The following is an 18,525-nucleotide window of genomic DNA, read 5'->3' as shown; positions in this document are numbered from 1 at the left end:
TATTTCTTCTCTTTCCTCTCTCCTTTTTCCTTGTCTTGTAAAAGTCCATCTTCACCAGCCAAGACTGTATATTTTGCAACACTGATGTAAGCCAGTGATGAGACAGGCATCTAAAAGCAATGCCCGTAGCAGCCTGACATGGGTACAAATTTGTCAGGTCTCAGAGTAGAAAATTAGACCGTGTTTCTTCAGCAGTAAGGCTGCAAATTGCAGCTCAACACTAGATACAGAAGCTTTATTTTTTACCTTTGCTGATAATTTCTCTCCCGCTTTGTATGTGTTTGTCTTTGTTTGTCTTTTAGGAAAGGAGATCAAACTTCAACAACAAGAGCTCCAGTCCACATCAAATAACTTGTTCTCTTTCCCCAAAAAAGAGGGTCATTACCATCTTTATTATAATCTAAAAATCTTTCAGATTGGGGGAAGTGGAAGCATCAACTAAAATCTCTCTCCGGATAAAGGGAACAATACATATTGTCAAACTGAAATTTTATTTAAATAATTAACGTTTGAAATACTTGAATTGTTCCCTTCTTGTGTTTTTAATAAAAAGTTTAAACATTGTAATCATGTGTTTTCTGTGGTACTAAGCAGGCCGAGGTCTCTGTACACGAAACGTTTTTTAAACTGTTCAAAGTTGGATAGTCACAGGGTCGTGTTAACACCTTTCCACCTTAATTAACAGACTAGCTACTATTCATTACTGTCATGAGTGTCAGTATTGGTGGCAAAAACTAAATCAATCTAGACAGACTTGCAGATGAGGTGGATAAGCCATCTCAGAGCAACTAGAAGACATTCAGAGAAATCAGTGATGTGCCTGCCTCCTTTCCAGAAGAGTAATGAGAGCTGAGAGCTGTTAGAATGGGCCCCTTTGCTAAGAACCAAAGTTAGGATCAGGAGGCAGAATCACCAAAAGTTCTTGCCACTCCAGCTCAGGATTCCAGGAGCCAGCAGATAACTCTGAGAAATGGCTCAATTGTAATGGTTGTGTTGATTTCACTGCCATCAGCCTCCCAAGATCTAACTGGTCCTTGTCAAGATGCACTAATATAGTGGAACAAAATGCTCCATCATCTACCTAGCAGAGATGTAGGAGGAGGTTGTGAATAGAGCATCGAGTCTTCTCTCATCAACAAAACAGGAGCAATGCTGTTCAATCCCACACTAATGTCCTATTACAGTAACAAAAGTAAAAATCCCAGGAAAGGGATTGATGAGACTTTTAAAGGATACCAAGATAAGCTTTAGGACACTAGCAGCTCAGTCAGTGAGGATATGAATACTGAGCAGCATGAGTAAGTCAAGATGACTTTGCTGAAAATGTGAAAGGTGTAAAACTTGTAAGAAGTTAACATAGCTGAAGACAGATCAGAAATATTATTGCTGTGGCTGTCAAGTAAAGAGGTACAGCCACAAGCAAAAAGGCTGTTGGTTAGGAATTTGTCTTGGGGAAATAGGCAAACACACCTTCTATTGTGAAGCTGTACTTCGAAAAATCACTATGAAAAATGCACTCTTACTTTTTCCCATTCGCACCCTGTTCCTCAGAGTAATTTCTGCATGCAGTATGTCTAAAATAAATGTTGTCTCCTTTAGCCTTGCCCAAAGAATTGGTTGTCTCATGCATCGTCAGCTGCTTGTAACCAAGTTCTGGACGCATTATCTTTCACTGTTGTTACTGCACCCGCCATAAAGAAACCCAGCATGAGTTTCAGATCCCAATTTGAGTTGACAGGGCTGTTAGTTAAGAGGGAAAGGCTTCACGTTACACATATTAAACTGAGCGTCTGTGGGCCGGCTTCAGCCAGACAATCAACACCCGGGGAATTTCGGGCTGCTCCTTTCACAAAGCGGGTCTGGCGGGATCGTACCTGCACTGGCAGAATAGTGATAGAGATGTAGCCGTGTTAGTCTGGGGTAGCTGAAGCAAAATGCAGGACAATGTAGCACTTTAAAGACTAACAAGATGGTTTATTAGATGATGAGCTTTCGTGGGCCAGACCCACTTCCTCAGATCAAATAGTGGAAGAAAATAGTCACAACCAGATATACCAAAGGATACAATTTAAAAAAATGAACAAATATGAGGGCTAACGCCTGCTTCCCTCGGACACGGCTCAACAAGCCCATCCACGGGGCTGAAATCCGCCCAGGGACGGCGCAGAGCACCCAAGAGCCCTTTGCATCCACGCACAAGGGCTCGCACTGCAGCGGCGCGCTCGCTGCCCGGCTCTGTCTCCCTGCCTCAGGCTCCCAGCAGCGGGGGCTGCCCTCCCTCAAGCGGCCGCCAGAGAGACCCTGTGCAGCGGGGGACCGCGGCTGGGTGCATGTGCGCCGCCTCCCACCGCGGCTGGGCGGGGGCGCCGGTTACACAATCCCCTCCCCTTACATAAGCGGCTGAGGCGGGGACTGAGCCAGGCAGCGCCGCCCCGCGGGCCGGAGCCTGCCGGGAAGGAGGCGCGGCATGGCGTAGGGGCCGGGGCTGCCCGGCGAGCGGCGCGGCATGGAGCCGGGCGCCGAGATGCTGCAGGTGGCCGAGGAGGCCTTTCTCGGCGGCAACTTCGAGCTGGCGGCCGAGATCTACGGCTCGCAGCTGGCCGAGCTGCCGCAGCCCGAGCGGGGCCTCTGCCTGCGCCGGGGGGACGCGCTGGCCCGCGCCGGCCGCATGGCCGAGGCCCTGGAGGCCTACAGCGCCGCCGCCCGGCTGGCCCGCCCGCGGCCCGAGGAGCTGCGGGAGCTGGCCGAGAGCCTGGCGCTCCGCCTGCGCCAGAAAGCGCTGCGCCTGCCGCCCTGGCCCGCCGAGGGGCCGAGCGAGGCGCTGGGCGACCCCGCCTGCTGCCGCCCGCCGGCGCTGCTGGGCTGCCCGCTGTGCCGCCGGCTGCTGTGCGAGCCGGTGACCCTGCACTGCGGCCACACCCGCTGCCGCCGCTGCGCCGAGCCCGGCGAGTGCGGCTGCTGCCACCGGCCTGGCCCCGGCCCCGCCAGCCCCCGGATCAACGTGGTGCTGGGCAACCTGCTGGAGAAGTGGCTGGAGGGGGAGAGCCGGGCGCGGCGGCTCCGCGCCGAGGGGGACGAGCTGCGGGACGGGCAGGAGTTGCCGGCTGCGCTGGAGAAATACAACCAGGCGCTGGAGACCGGTGAGTGTCCGCCCAGGTCCCGGCCCTGCCTCCCCCAAAGTCCTTTGTCTTGGGCGCTGCCTGCAGGAGAGCCCAGGGAGGGCCGCACTGCACGGGATCAAATCCACGTGGGTCAGTGTGTCCAAGCCACGCCTGGTGACTGGTTCTGCTCAGTTTTGCCTCCAGTTTACACTAGCGTTGTGCTAAACCAGTTCCCTTGGAATACCTGGGGGGCTTAGGCTAAGTGCAAAGCACTGAGTTCTGGGAGATGAGTGAAGCCTATCCGTGTAGTCGGGGAGGGGGAGAGTGGTTGAGGGTTCAGCTAACCTAGGTGCACACTAGTAATAGAAGGGTTCTTAATGAACCCCTTATAGAGCTTCACACACACACAAACCTTTCCAACACTGGTCATCTGAAGAAGTGGGCTGTGCCCACTAAAACTCATGATACCATCTACATGTTTTGTTAGTCTATAAAGCGCTACCACACTATTTGTTGTTTAAGTTTTTCCCTTTTGGAAAAGGTCCTTTATGTGATCACGAGGTGTATGTGTTAAGAGGATAGAATGGTTCTTTGTGAGTCTGTTTAGTACCTTTACCTTTTCGGTTCTCTTCCTATTTCCAGTATCCTAAAGCAGTAGCACCTTCTGCTTTTGTTTCTGTATATTCCTAGGGACCAACAGCAGAGGAGTTATACTATTTTTATGATGCATATGGCTTTGAGTTGTCCATCAGTTTTTAGGGCTTTGCCATCATTTTTTCTTTAAAGGTTTTTTTTTTTCGGTTTTGTAGTTATACGATTGGTGTATTAAAATATCCATGCAAATGGGGTGTATATGGGGAAACTCAAGGTGCTGTCAAAGGAAGTGAAATAAGAGACAACTGCCTAGTTAGACATCTAAATCTAGTTTAGTCACTTTAATAGAGTAATTGCATTCACTTAAACTTAACTGTTCATCAGTGGGGGGGAATTCTCACGGTTTTGCAACCATGAAAGTGAAGCAATATAATTCATTTCATATGTGTACTATTTGTTACCTTTTTTCCCTTGGACGATATAGACAGAGTAGTTGGTTTTGCAATTTATGTCTGCTTAACACTGGTTCTTCTTGATTAGTCAACACTGCAGTTGATTCACTTGTAAACATAGAAGGGGGACTGTTTGTTCTTGGAATGGATAGTGAAATAGCAAAGCAAAGATGGAAATATATACAGTACGTCCTGTTATTGAAATTTTGTAGTCATGGAAGCATTTCTGCTGTTCTTGAACTGAGAACTTTATTTTTGGAAACCTGTCTTGGGAAAATTTTGATAGCTTCAGTAGTTTTCTACTTAAGCAGCATTGAAACAGCGCTTTCTTGAATCAAAGTAAGTGTCCACACACAGACTTGCACTGACATATCATGGCACGTGAATTAACAGTTTAATTATTTTGGTTCAGGTTTGTGTAGACAGGCCTCTGGAGTATTTCATCAAGCTTTCTCTAAAATGATTTTGTGAGACTTTATGCCTCAAAAGTTATTGGAAAACATACCCAGTATCTTTAATTCAAAGAAAGGGCTAGTATTTGCAATTTGTAGTGGCACTGTGTTTGGAAACACATTGCCAAGTAACAGTTTAGCTAGCATGACAAATTTCAAATTAAGAAAGATTAAGTCTGATGCTGTAAGAAAGCACAAATAGTGTAAAACATCAGTTCTTACTGTGGTCTGAAGACCACTACTTGTGGTGTTGGCAGATCATGGTGTCCTAAGAGCACCTTTTTAAATAGATACTTAAACTTTTAAAAACTGTATAAAACCAGCCTGTCTCTGCCAAGCTACTCTTTTGACAGGAAGAGGAAAGGAAACAGCCATTGTCAGTGGTAGGAGCTGCTAGCAGTAGAGAAATGTGTAGGGGAGAAGATAATCAGTTGGTAGGGTAGCATATGGAGGTAGGGGAAAAGAGCCAGGAGAAATGGCGGACCAAGCAGTAAAGTAATAATGTGCAATGAATATAAGAGAATAGGTGGGAGGCAAAGGGAAAAAGAGAAACAAAAGTGGAATTATAAAGTAATTTCTTGTATTATCATAGACTGGCATGACTTTCCGCAAATGCTTTTAACAGAAAAGTTTTCCGTTAAAAGCATTTGCGGAAAAGAGCGTCTAGATTGGCATGGACACTCTTCTGCAAAAAGTGCTTTTGCGGAAAAAGTGTCCATGCCAATCTAGACGCGCTTTTCCGCAAAAAAGCCCCAATCACCATTTTTCGCGATCGGGGCTTTTTTGTGCAAAACAAATCTGAGCTGTCTACACTGGCCCTTTTGCGCAAAGCTTTGCGCAAAAGGACTTTTGCCGGAACGGGAGCAGCATAGTATTTCTGCAAGAAGCACTGATTTCAGACAGTAGGAAGTCGGTGTTCTTGCGGAAATTCAAGCGGCCAGTGTAGACAGCTGGCAAGTTTTTTCCACAAAAGCAGCTGCTTTTGCAGAAAAACTTGCCAGTCTAGACACCGCCTAGATGTTTTTCCAGAGCCATGCACATATGATGGCTGTTTCCATCACTACAGTGAAGTTCTCCTTTTGTGTCGGTCTCCCCAAGAAGTGAGCAATCAAGCAGGTGCTCTTTGGTTTGCATTTCACTACACGTGCATATGTTTGTATTATTAAAGCAGCCCCATTTGATCATGTTAGTCTTTGATCTGCCAGTTTGTGTACATAGGCTGTTCAGGCATCACCACGTTGAACACCCTTTATCATCCCCTCTAGGAAGGTTCTCCTGTGGTTCCGAATCTGTTTCAGTGTGTGTGTGACTGTGTGCAGTAGTGTTCCTGTGAGCTGAGCACTTGGACAGCCGCTCAAGAGAGATTCAAATACTGTCTGGCTGACTGGCAGATGCCCAGAGTCAGCAGCACTTATTTCTGCTAGTGGTACACATCTGCATATGCCTTGGTGCACATAACAAAACTCATTCTGCACATGGATGGAAAAAATTAAAGGGGACATTGGTGTACAGTCTTTCATGCCATAACCGCAGCTGTACCTTTGTAGCTGTTTTATCTAAAGGCATAACTGTTGTTGTAACTCCTTGTGATTTTTAAGATATTTGGTTACTCTTATGTGACCATCTAATGGATGCCTTGTTGTAGTGGGGTGAAGGAACCCTGCACTCTAGGGGAGCTCTAGGAAGGTCCACCGGGGGGGAGGGGGGGATTGCAGGGGCTGCCTGGCAGCTGGAGACTCACGGGCAGAGAAACCTGCACCCAAGCGGAAGCCACGGCCAGAGCCAAGGGAGCCGCCGGTGCACTTGGTAGGGGAAAAGTGGCGCCGATGGATAATGTCACCTGCCGAGTCGGCGGGGAACTTAAAATGGAGCTTGGACCTGGGGGCGGGGAGAGGGGGAAGTGAGAGTTCCCCACGCACCGCTGGTGCAAAGTTATAGGTGGCGGGGGAGGAAGTGGCCCAGGGCAGGGCTGTAGAATCCGTGAGCAAGTGTGTTTGGGGACCACAACCCTGTCTGCTGGTCAGGGACTGGCATCCCTGCCTTAGGGCCCTGGGTCGGGACCCAGGAAAGAGTGTGGGCCCAGGTCCCCTTACCCTACCTCCAGGGCTTGGCAATTTGGGAACTATTAGCACACAGCGATATTGACTCTGCAGTTGTCGGGGACTTCAACTATGTAATTGATATTGAACCAGTATATTAAGTTGATGAATTAAGGGCACATTGAAGGAGGGAATACGAACGGTATATAATAAAGTACTTATTGGGGACCCAGATTGAGAGTGGCTCCTTTCCATGGTCAGGCCTTTGTACACTTGTATCTTTCAATTGTGGTGATCTTTTCTTTAGCCTGCTCCCTTCCTTTTGCTACCTGGTGGTGCAATGCCAGCCAGTTAGTCCAGGCTATTCTTTGGCCTTTGGCTTTAGACTATCTGTTATGTGACAGTTGGCAGTTTGAACAGAATATAGTTTCTTAGCATGAATGGACTGTTCCCATATAGTGTACTATGGAGTAGCATGTGGTAGCAGCAGTGGTTTGCAAAGTCTCTGGATTAGCTTCCCCACAGTGAGATGACTAGCTTTTGAAGGATGTTGTTACAGACACTAACTTTTTTCCTTTCATCTTTTCTATATGTGCTTTGAAGGAAAGTGTTTGGTCCTAGGTCATCTCCAGGTAGAGAGGATTCAGATGATTAATCAGTGGTATTTCATTCCACTTGATGGGTAGTTTCCACTTGGCTTCTGGGTGGCATAGGTGAACAGCCATCACTTTTGTCTTGGTTGGGTTGGTGTGCAGCTGGTTCTTGATGTAGTGAGTTGAGATGGTGCTTGTAGTCTGTCTTTTAGACAGTGGCAAAGTCCTCCTTCTGGGACATGATGTGTCCGAGATCACTGGCCTCTGTGAAGATTCTCCTATTGCTCTGTATGGGCTGGCTGAAGTTTGGTGCTAGCCCACTGTCCTATGGGAAGCAGTTGTGTGGTCTTAGGTGATTCCATTTCTTACAGTTTTACATAAAAAGTCTCTTCTCCAGAAAAAGTCAGATGAGCTGCTCTAGGTGGTAGTCATTCTATGGCTGACTTTTTGGTCAGCAGGTTTTGGTAGCTGATTATATACAACTGATAACCATTGGTTATCCCTTTCTTGAATTCATCTTCTGTGTACTGGGGGATGGTTAGTAGTTTGCTGGTGCAGGACTTTCCTGACCTAAAGCAGGCTTGTTTTGGTATTGGATCCTGTTAGATACAAAGTGAAGCAATTGAAAATTAGCATTCATAAAGTTTTATAAAGGTGGCATAGGAGTGATACTGGCCTAAAATACTTTGTCTGAGGCATTCTTTCCTGACTCCAGTAGAGCTATTACACAGGCTTATTGTCATAATTTGGGTAATCTAAGGGTTGATGAATACTTGTTTAAAAAAGGCATAATGCCCATAACTTGATTACACAACCAAAGTACTTACTTTGCCTCCTGCATATGTCAAGGCTAGTTGCTTTGCCATTCTGCAAGTGACTTGTTCTGGCATTGAGTTTATGTACAGCAGGCTGAAATGATTTTCCTTCTAATCAATTTGCATTCTAATTAGTATTGTAGGTCACTTGCTCATAGCTTTCCTGTTGAACAGGAGCTGTTGTGGCTGTGTGTGGGGTGCTCTACTTTGGGTCATTATTCAACTTGTGAAAGGTCATCAATGTTTTCTTATAGTTTGGATTGTCTATTCCTTCAACCATTTATTTTTCCTTTCTTCTTAAAACTTGTTAGTTAGGGTTGTCCCTGCTGTGATAGTGTCTTACGAGAGAGGATCTCTTTGGTATTCTTTTTTATTCAGCTGCTAATATGGGAGCAAATCCTACTATGCGCTCAGTTCTGCGTTCTTGCACTGAAAGTGATTAAAAGTGCTGTAGTTGCTATAGCGGGAATATGCAAACGGAACAGGTAGGCTCTCCTTGCTAATGTTATGAAAAATGTTTTGAGACTGTTTATGATGTATTAGTGTGAAAGCTTGAAAATGAATGCTGATAAATGCAATAAAAATATTTTTAGTCCCACTATTGGTTTTTGTACCCAGTGTATCAGACTTCAAAATGAAACACTTATCTGCCTGCAGTCGGTGACTCATTATGCAGCATTTCTAGACTATCCTCTTTCATACTGGTGGTGAAAAGGTCTTTTTTGTAAAGCAGGGGTGGGGAACCCCTGGCTTGCCTGGATTCAGCCCCCAAGGCTTGCATTCCAGAGCCCATGCTGGCACTCCAGCCTCCTGCTGCCCCATCAAAGGACTGGGGCACCCAAAATCAACTAAGTTGTCCCCTTCTTCCTCCCCCCTCCCCCCCCCGCTCTGGTGTGTAAGGGGAATATGGGTAGTGTCTTTCTTCTCAGTCAGGGGCCATATAAGTGAAGGTGTGGCTTTTTTTCCTCCCTTCTCACTTGCAATTTTTCTGTGGGTCAGTGGCCCCTGACCCAAAAAAGGTTCCCACACCCTTGATGTACAGTATGTATTGGAACACCTGCTTGACTCTGCTATTGATGCCTAGGAGAAACTTGTTTGTGATCAGATCTGTGAGCCTTTGGCCATACACAGTTACACTTTCAACAATAATTGCTAGAAATAACTTCCAGTGTTTACAATTGCACTGTCAAAAGTTGACATGGCTGTGATGAAATCAAAGGGCTCCATGTCTTTCACTGTAAAATGTGAAACCATGTTTTGACCCACAAAAAGGAGCCATGATCTGTGGCAGTGGTCTCCAACCTTTTTAAGCACGAGACCACTATTTGAATTTAAGTCAATCCAGGATCTACTTCAAACCCAAATATCGTTATCCCGCCTCCTTCCTTACCCCTTCTCCAGGGCTCTGCCCTGCTCACTCTGTGGAGATGGGATACAGAGGTGTGAAGAGGGGGACACCCTGACAGTAGTGGGCCCCCCTCTTCTGCCTCGCCACCCTGCAGAGCAAGCAGACTGCTCCCAGGGACAGTACACAGTGGGAGGGAGGGGCAACTGAAGTGCTGATACTTGATACCCTCCTAGCCAAACCAGTCAGGATCACCTGTGAGAAGCTCCAAGATCTACCAGCAGATCCTGATATACTGGTTGGTGACCGCTATGGATAGGCTTGTCTACACTGCCACTTTACTGCACTGTAACTTTCATGCTCAGGGTTGTGAAAAAATACTTCTCTTCAGCACAGCACCTTACAGCATTGTAAAGCACCAGTGTAAATAGGCTTCTAGCTGCTGTTAGTTATACCACCTCCACAAGATGAATAGCTACAAAACTAGGAGAGGTCTCCCATCATTAGTGCCATGACCATACTGTCATAGCAGCAGTGTAGACAAACCCTGAATGTGGATACCATTCTGTCCAAACAGACATGTCATTTTATTTAGGCAAAAAGAATACTTGCAAAGTAGGGATGTTAAAGCAGGTAATTCACTAACTGTGTAACCACTGAGATTTCCAGTAGTTATACAGTTACACATACCTGCAGTGTGTGGGCAGCTGTTGGCTCCTGCCTGTTGCCCCTTTTGGGGATCTGGCTGCTGCCCTACTGGCTCTGATAAAGAGCCAGTAGTATGGGGTGGGAACCTGCATGTAACCCTGAACAGTAACAGATAAGCCTGGGCTTATCAGTTAACCATATAAATGGTTATACTTTTATATCGCTAATGCAAAGCATTCCCCATCTTCCACAGGGAAGTTACACTATTTGTTTTTCCTGCTTTCTTCCCCCCCCCCCCCCCCCCCCCCCGCTCCACTTTTAAAATTACAGTACTGTGCAGAACAATGAGTTAAACTGTGCTCACTTTGGGTATGTCTGCACTACCACACTAGTTCAAACTAGGGTGGTAATGTAGGCAACCGGAGTTGCAAATGAAGCCCAGGATTTGAATTTCCCGGGCTTCATTTGCATCTTGCTGGGCACCGCCATTTTTAAATGTCCGCTAGTGCAGACTCCGTGCCGCGCGGCTACACGCGGCACAGACTAGGTAGTTCGGACTAGGCTTCCTATTCCGAACTACCGTTACTCGTTTCATGACCTAGAATAACTCTTTTATTTAAAAAAAAAAAAAAGGTATTGAAACCAGGATAAACCTCAAAGGGAGTAGTACCGGGAGGGAATGGGACCAAGCACAATCTGGACTAGAGAAAATCCCATCAGTCACCTCTCTGCTTCCCAGCCCTCCCAGGGCTTCTGGCTTACTTTCACGCTACGTAAATGGATGTATATCTGCTATGAGAAGTTCTGGGAGAGGTCTGGGATCCAGGTTGTGTTCCATGTGCTTAGGACATCATGCATTGCAGCAGAGCTACTTGGGCAATTAATAGCTGAGGACAATGTGAATGACGGGCCACAGCGAGGTAGCATTACATTGGGTTGTCACAGAGGGTACATCTAGACTACATGCCTCTGGCGCCAGAGGCATGTAGATTAGGCTACCAGACATAGGAAAATGAAGCAGCGATTTAAATAATCGCCGCTTCATTTAAACTTACATGGCTGCCGTGCTGAGCCGACAAACAGCTGATCAGCTGTTTCTCGGCTCAGCGTGGTGATAGTCTGGACGCGCGGGTGGCAACATCAAAGGTATTTGTCGACCACCCAGGTAAACCTCATCTCAGGAGGCTTACCTGGGTGGTCGACAAATACCTTTGATGTCACCACCCGCGCGTCCAGACTATCGCGCTGAGCTGAGAAACAGCTGATCAGCTGTTTGTCGGCTCAGCGCGGCAGCCATGTAAATTTAAATGAAGTGGCGATTATTTAAATCGCCGCTTCATTTTACTATGTCTGGTAGCCGACAGCTGTGCATGGGAGAGCATCACTTTTGGGCTAGGAAAACCAGCACTGAGTGATAGGATGGCATTGTCATGAAGGTGTGGAATGAAGAGCAGTACCTACAGAACTTTCAGATGCATAAAGCAACTTTCCTGGAGTTACGGACTGAGCTGGCTCCTGAACTGCAGTTGAAGGACACCTGAATGAGAGCTGCCCTCTCTAGAGAAGCGAGTTGCTATTGCATTTTGCTAGATAGATCTGTGACTCTGGAAAATGTAGATAACCTAGTGGCTGGTTTTGCTGAAATGGGTGTTACAAGCTCTGGCAGGGCAATCGATGGTACACATTTCCATTATAGTGCCACCTCACCTAGCCTCAGAGTACATCAGTTGGCAGGACTACTTTTGGACATTCAACAGATATAAATACAGGGTGATCTGGAAAGGTGCATTATACAGGCATTGTCAGGAACTGTGGTCTGTACAGAAAGCTGCACGCTGGCACTTTCTTTCCAGACCAGAAAATTAATGGTGGATGCAGAAATGTCCATAGTGATCCTATGTGACATGGCTTACTGTCAGCCGACGGACAGGGCAGTGAGTCCCTTATGACCGGCTGAAGTTCTTTTAAATTGTGCTTGGTTCTGTTACAGCAACTGAAGGAGTCAGGTTAAAGCTTAAACAGTTACTATTTTATTGTTACAGGGTAAACTTAATTGTTAAATGCTACTACTGTGTTACAGATAACACAGACACTACAAAGGACAGGACAGAAATTACACTAATAAGTCACTTACAGGTACCATGAAACCCTTTGGTTCTCTGAGCTCTTATTAAATGCATGCAAAATAGACACATAGCAGGTATATATTCTCACCCCTGCGTTCCAGACTTGGCGTGGCCAGCGTCTTTCTCTCAATCCCTTGGGAAGAAGTAGGGCGAGGTTGGGCGTCCCACAGACCTCGGGAGACAATCAATACCTGCCAGCAGGTATAGATGATTGGAGCTCAAATGGGGTGGGCTGCTGAACCTCTTTTATACCCCTTGGGTCATGTAGGCTTCTTCCTGGTTTCAAGTGGCCAATTAGGAAAAATGGCTTTGAATACCTAGTTTCCCAGGAAGGGTGCAAAGCATAATTTACACCTGGGAAAATGCAGACAATGGGCACCTCTGGTATGTGATGGGCGAAGATTCCTCTCTGGGACAGTGCAGGCGTGTCAATTACTGGTACTAGCCATCAGGGCGACGGGAGGCCCCAGGTCATCAGCTAGCCCATTTACTGTCTGGTTTCTGTTTATGGTAGAGTCAGGGACAGGCAGCACACCTGTGTTCCCAGGGCATCAAAGGCTGACTGCCTTTCTCTTGCTCTCTGGGGCAGGGGGGGGAACAAGATGGGGTTTGTGGAAAAACAAGATGGGGTTTGTGTCTGGCTACACTTACCCTTTACACTCCTGGCTCATGAAGCCTTACACAGGGTACCTGGACAGCAGTAAGGGGTGGTTCAATAACAAGCTACGCTGATGCTGCATGGGTTGTTGAATGTGCATTTGGTAGACTGAAAGGGGGATGAAGGTGTGTGTATATGGCTGGCTGGACCTTTTGGAGGATCATATCCCCAAGGGAGTGGCCGTACGCTATTGCTATCATAAGGATGAAGTTTGGAACAATGTGACACAGCGCCTGAATACTGTATACAGTTTGAACAAGATCTACCAATAGTGCTGTCAGAGGAGCTCATAGAGTGCCTGTCAATACCAGGAAGGCTCTGAGGAACCACTTGGACAATGAGGGGGGCACTGACATTCCATGTGTTGGGGATTGCTTCCCTGCCTCATCCCACTGGTCATTCTGCGGGAGGCATTCCGAGGGATATTGCAGTCTTCTACAGAAGCCAGACTGAAATGGTGTGGGTGGTCTCACAAAATAAACTCGTGCAGACCTGGATCACATTTGTGTTTGTTGATGTCTTTCAATTGGAATGCTTGCTGGTAAGGATGGTATGTGTTGTTGGAAAGACTCTCAATGGTGTTAACATTTAGCTGTCAGTCTCAGCTGCTTTGGAGTGGAGTGTGCTGGGGGGGGGGGGGGGGAGGGGAGGGGAGTTATCTGAAAGATTGCCTTTGGATGCACTAACTTGAACTTTAAGGAGTTGTAACTTAAACTGCTGTCAGTAAATGTGCTCTCCAGTCTAGAAACAGTTTTATCATATGCTTTAGATAGGAAGACAGTGAAAGGGTTTCTTTGAGGACTCAAGATGCTTCAGTACTCTCTAGTGGACAAACTGCTTAAAAAAGTCATGGAGTTCAAGGCTAGAAGGGAGTACCAGATCATCCCATCAGACTTCGGTATATTAAGTCTCTCCACACAATAACTACCCACACAATAACTGTAACTACTGAAATTGCACTGAAGTGTCTCCTGAGGCGGGGATAAGACAGTTGTCACAGGCAGAGAATGAGAAGGATCAAGGTGCACCAATGCCTGCGGCCCCTTTAGTGTCACTCCCACAAATCCATCCTCCTCTTACCAAGAATCTGAGACACTTATGTCGGATCCGCAGTTACGAACGGGGCTTTTCTCGCCCCGGAGGACGTGAGCGGCGGGATGCCCAGATGCACCATGGTCCCGCCGCCCGCGTTCTCGGGGGCGGGAAAAGCTGCTCCGCATCTCCCTGGTCTGCTGGGGGGGGGGAAGCCCCCCCCCAGCAGACCAGGGAGAGGCAGAGCAAAGCCTCGGAGGACGCTGGCAGCGGGACTGTCCCGCCACCTGCTGTCCTGCCTCCCGCGTCCTCTGTGGCTGTCCTGCCACCCGCGTCCTCTGTGGCTTTGCTCCGCGTCTCCCTGGTCTGCTGGGGGGGGGGGCGCCCTTCCCCCAGCAGACCAGGCTTTTCTCGCCGACGATGCCTGGGGTAGAGCAGCTGGGGCGCTGCCAGGTTGGTCCTGCAGCGCTGCTCCTCGGCGCTACTGGACCAACCCGGCAGCACCCCGGCTGCCCTGCCCCAGGCGTCCAAAGTCAGCCGCTGCTGAAACTGACCAGCGGCTGACTACAGGAAGCCCTAGGCAGAGTTGCTCTGCCCTGAGCTTCCTGGAATCAGCCGCTGATCAGTTTCAGCAGCGGCTGAATCTGGACGCCAGTTCCGACTTACATATAAATTCAACTTAAGAACAAACCTACAGTCCCTATCTTGTATGTAACCCGGGGATTGCCTGTAGATGTCTGGATTCAGGAAGCTCTTCTCTCATAAAGAAATAATAAAAATATATTTTGAAGCTGGGTAATTTAAAAAAAAAAAAAAAGACTGAAACCAGACAGTGAGAGCTGCTTTTTGGAATATCAGGGAGCTAAGAAGAATTATGCCCCTTCTCCTGGGCTCAGTTATACATGAAGCACATGGCCAGGCAGGCTGGCTGACTGAGAAACATTTTAAGCTTGGCAGGCACGCAGGCAAGTTTGGCAGCTGACAAGTAAATCTCTTGGCCACAGTCTGCTTCTGGCACTCCAGCTCTTTCCTGCCCCAACTCTCTACCCTCCTCCCTCTCTTCCCCTGCCCCCGCTCAACATACCCAAACCCTCTGTCCCCCTCTTACATTGACACCCCCTCCGACATCTGGCACCATTCTCCTGCCCTAGGTCACAATCCCGCCCTACCCTAGGTCACATCCCAAACCCTTGCACTGCAGTCCTCTGCCCTAGGTCACAACTACCTGCTTCATCCCAACTCCCTCCCAGACTCCAGTGTCCCTCCTGGACCCCAGTCCCTTTACCTCAAGCTCCCTTTTGCACCCAACCTCCATTACAGACCCTGCATCTCCATTAATATTATGGAAGAGTGCAGCCCTCAACCACTTCCCAAAACCTTAGAGTGGCCCCCATAAAAAATTATTGCCCATCCCTGCCATAGATTGTACCTGACTTCCTTGCATAGAATGAAAATAAATATGGCATACGCTTTTTGTATAAAGCAAGTTCTAAAATTATTGGCAGTATAGTCCAGCAGTTAAGTTTTGCTTTCCTTTCAGGTTTTGTGTGTTTGTTTTGTATTGCCTATTGTAGATAAAGTTAAGAAGATACATTAGAAATAGTTGAGTTGCATATATCTGGCATATGCTCTGTTGTCGTTTAAAGAGTCTAGTGAGTTTACATTGTCGTCTTTAATTCCTGTGAGGGGCTGAGAGGAATTGTACTGCATGTTCCACACCACACTAGGAATGTAAATGAGTAATTGATATGGATATGTCTAGACTGTGGGGGGTTTTCTGGGATACAAGGTGTCCTGGAAAAACTCTGCCATGTCCAGGGAATGCGTCTGCTTTTTTTGTGTGTGGAAGAGTAGATACGCTCTTTTGGAAGCCCTGTCTTCCTCCTCCCACGAGGAAGAAGGGCTCTTCCGAAAGGGCTTTTTTCCCCTCTAAATTTGGCCCAGTGTAGACAGGCCAAATTTCAGAAAAGCCTCTTCCGAAAAAACTGTTGGAAAAGGGTATGCAAATTGTGGAGCGCAATTTGTATACCTTTTTCTGATAAAGCCCTGTAGTGTAGACATAGCCTAGCTGACAAACCTAGGCTGATCAATTAGTCAAGTCGACTACTTGCTGCCTCCCCCTGTCTCTGTATCAGAGGCAGTGAGGGTGGAGGGGAAGCAGGAGCCGGTGCTGGGGAGGAGCTGGCTTCCCCTAGCACTATCTCCGTGGTGCTGCCTCTGCGGCCGCGCACAGAAGTTGCTCCAAATCCAGTGGAGCAGCCTCTGTCAATGGTGAACCTGGGCCTGCCACAGGCAGAGGTTGCTCTGACAGCAGCCCCTGTCTGCAGCAGCCCCACAGGGCTGGTCCCAGCTCCCCACTGGGACCCCCTGCAGACAGGGGCCGCTGGACCCAGCGTGAGCCAGGATTGAGCAAGCCCACCTCAGTTTCACCTTGCGCTAGGTCCGGGAGCTACCCCTGCTGCAGCTTTGCATTTTAAATGTACTAAGAGGTGGGTGGGCAGGCAGCCCAGCTATTATTACATTTACACTGCAAAGCTGCAGCGAGGGTGGGTCCCGGACCTGGTGTGAGTCGGGACTGAGCCACCTTCCTTTATCAACTAATTGTGTACTGGATAAAAATTCCATCGATTTACACAATTGGTGACATACCAGCTTCTTAACATCCCTATCCCTGGAGCAAATGGAATCTGGGCTGTGATCAACTCTGGGCTGTGATCAACTCTAGTGCAATAGCAGACTGGTCATTGAACAGGGAGGGAAACTGTAAAGGGAATTCAGCTGCCAGAAGTTCCTTTCAACTTCTTTTGATAGCAAATGTTGAGCTATGAAGCCAGAAGAACATGTTCTTGTCATGCATCTGAGCATGTCATAAGGCTAAAGGACCCCTCTCAAACTTAACAAGAGAACAGTAGTTTTGTGACAATAACCACAAGGTTTCATTCTTCATACTCACTTGGCCAGCTGGAGTGTTTTAATGGCATTCCAAGGTGAAACTTATGCACAATACTGCTATTTAGACTTTCCTCTCTAGAAAAGTCAGCATGCTCATTCTGTTCAGATATGCAACAGGATGAATATCTCCTAAGATAACTTTGTGGAATTCTGCTCAGAAGTAAACATGGCAAAGCTCTGTTGAAGTTAGTGAGTTTGTTTACCTGGAGACAGTATTTGGCCCTTAGACTTTGTACAGTAGTTAACATTCTGGAACCCAGGCTGTACATTTGCGTAATACCTGAGCATGAACTTTCCCTAGCATGAGCCCAACAAAGCTGGATGTTATCTCTGTATAAAATACACTGATTTGAAGTAATAGTAACCATTATTTAATAAGGGCTATAACCAGGGCTTGACAAATGGTGGCAAAAACCACTTGCCAGCTCCATACTGCGTAGGCACAAGAGCCGCACTGCGCATGCGCGCGCCACGAGTGAACAAGGCATGCAGCTGAAATCTTCTCTCCATGGGCAAGTAGATTGCATAGTTTGTCGAGCCCTGGCTATAACAATACATGGCACTTAAGTACTACTAGCTAAGGGTATGTCTATGCTTGCTCCCTAGTTCGAACTAGGGATGCAACTGTAGGCAACCAAAATTGCTAATACAGTGGGGATTTAAATATCCTGTGCTTCATTAGCATGATCTCGCCAGCACATTACTCTGCTCAACAGCTGATTCGAATCAGGAAGTACATGCTGGGACACATTAGTTCGAACCAAACCCTTGGTTTGAATTAACGTTACTCATTTTTTTAGTTTGAACTAGGGCGCAAGTGTAGACATACCCTTACACAGCAGTTTTCTCTCAAATCTAAAACACACTTTACAATGCTGTTTGCAGGCCCTGAGATAATTGTGGAATAAAGTAAAAGGTTCGGGAATGTGGCTAGTCCCAGGGAGGTGCAGAAACAGGCAAACTATTACTTAATATCTTTTGAACTTTTAATAAAGGACTTCTACATATAAATTATTATTTTATCAATTATTAGAATGACTAATAAGTAAAATGCAATACAGTAAAGAAAATTCCTTGAGGTTTCTCTAAATCCCAATAGTTGTTAACAAGAGACTAGGTTATTAACAGTTACATTTACATCAGCCTTACTTATAAGACTAATCATTTATCTAAAACTTTTAACACTACTACTTAATACCTCTAAACAATTTCAGATAACAATATTTACATTTACAGACACACCAACTATAACATATTTGGTATACATTACGCTCGGTATACGTTACGCTCTACAGGAACTCATTTGGTTCAGTGAGTGGGAGGTGGCCCTCAGGTGATCAGTCCTCAGACCTGGCTCATATTCTGCCTTCCAATGTTTATTCGGGATTCCTCAATTTAATACAGGAGGGGAAGCTGTTTTAGAGAGAGCTTTTGCACGCTTTTTGTGATAGGCTAGCAGACCCTGTCTGTTAAGTGACAGGAGTAAGGGGGTGAAATGGTTTCCTGTTTTTCCTTTTCTGCCTTATCGAGCATGGCAGTCAGCACAACCAGCACGAACTTTACATTAACTTTTCATGTCTGGCTTCGGTTCCTGTTTTTTGCTGATCTTTAAGTTACATAGTGTAAGGGTTTTCCATCAAGAGGAAGTTGACCTGTTGCTCGGATGGCAATACGTGCGAGAGGCCTGGCCAGTAAAGAGCCTGCTTTCACAATAATGA

General features: G+C 47.0%; 1 protein-coding gene across 1 annotated transcript in view; it reads left to right on the top strand.

Moving 5' to 3' along the window:
- Positions 1 to 2,424: 2,424 nt before the first annotated feature.
- LONRF2 (LON peptidase N-terminal domain and ring finger 2) overlaps positions 2,425 to 18,525 on the top strand; it is a 52,422-nt gene continuing 36,321 nt past the window's right edge. The window contains exon 1 of the mRNA XM_006113553.3: positions 2,425 to 3,140. Coding sequence (XP_006113615.3) covers positions 2,507 to 3,140 — 634 coding nt within the window. The 5' untranslated portion in view covers positions 2,425 to 2,506. The remainder of the gene's footprint in view (positions 3,141 to 18,525) is intronic.

Source organism: Pelodiscus sinensis, chromosome 1 (assembly GCF_049634645.1).
Source record: "Pelodiscus sinensis isolate JC-2024 chromosome 1, ASM4963464v1, whole genome shotgun sequence".
NCBI lineage: Eukaryota > Metazoa > Chordata > Testudines > Trionychidae > Pelodiscus > Pelodiscus sinensis.
The sequence above is the reverse complement of the archived record's forward strand: the minus strand, read 5'-3'. Positions and strand labels throughout refer to the sequence as shown.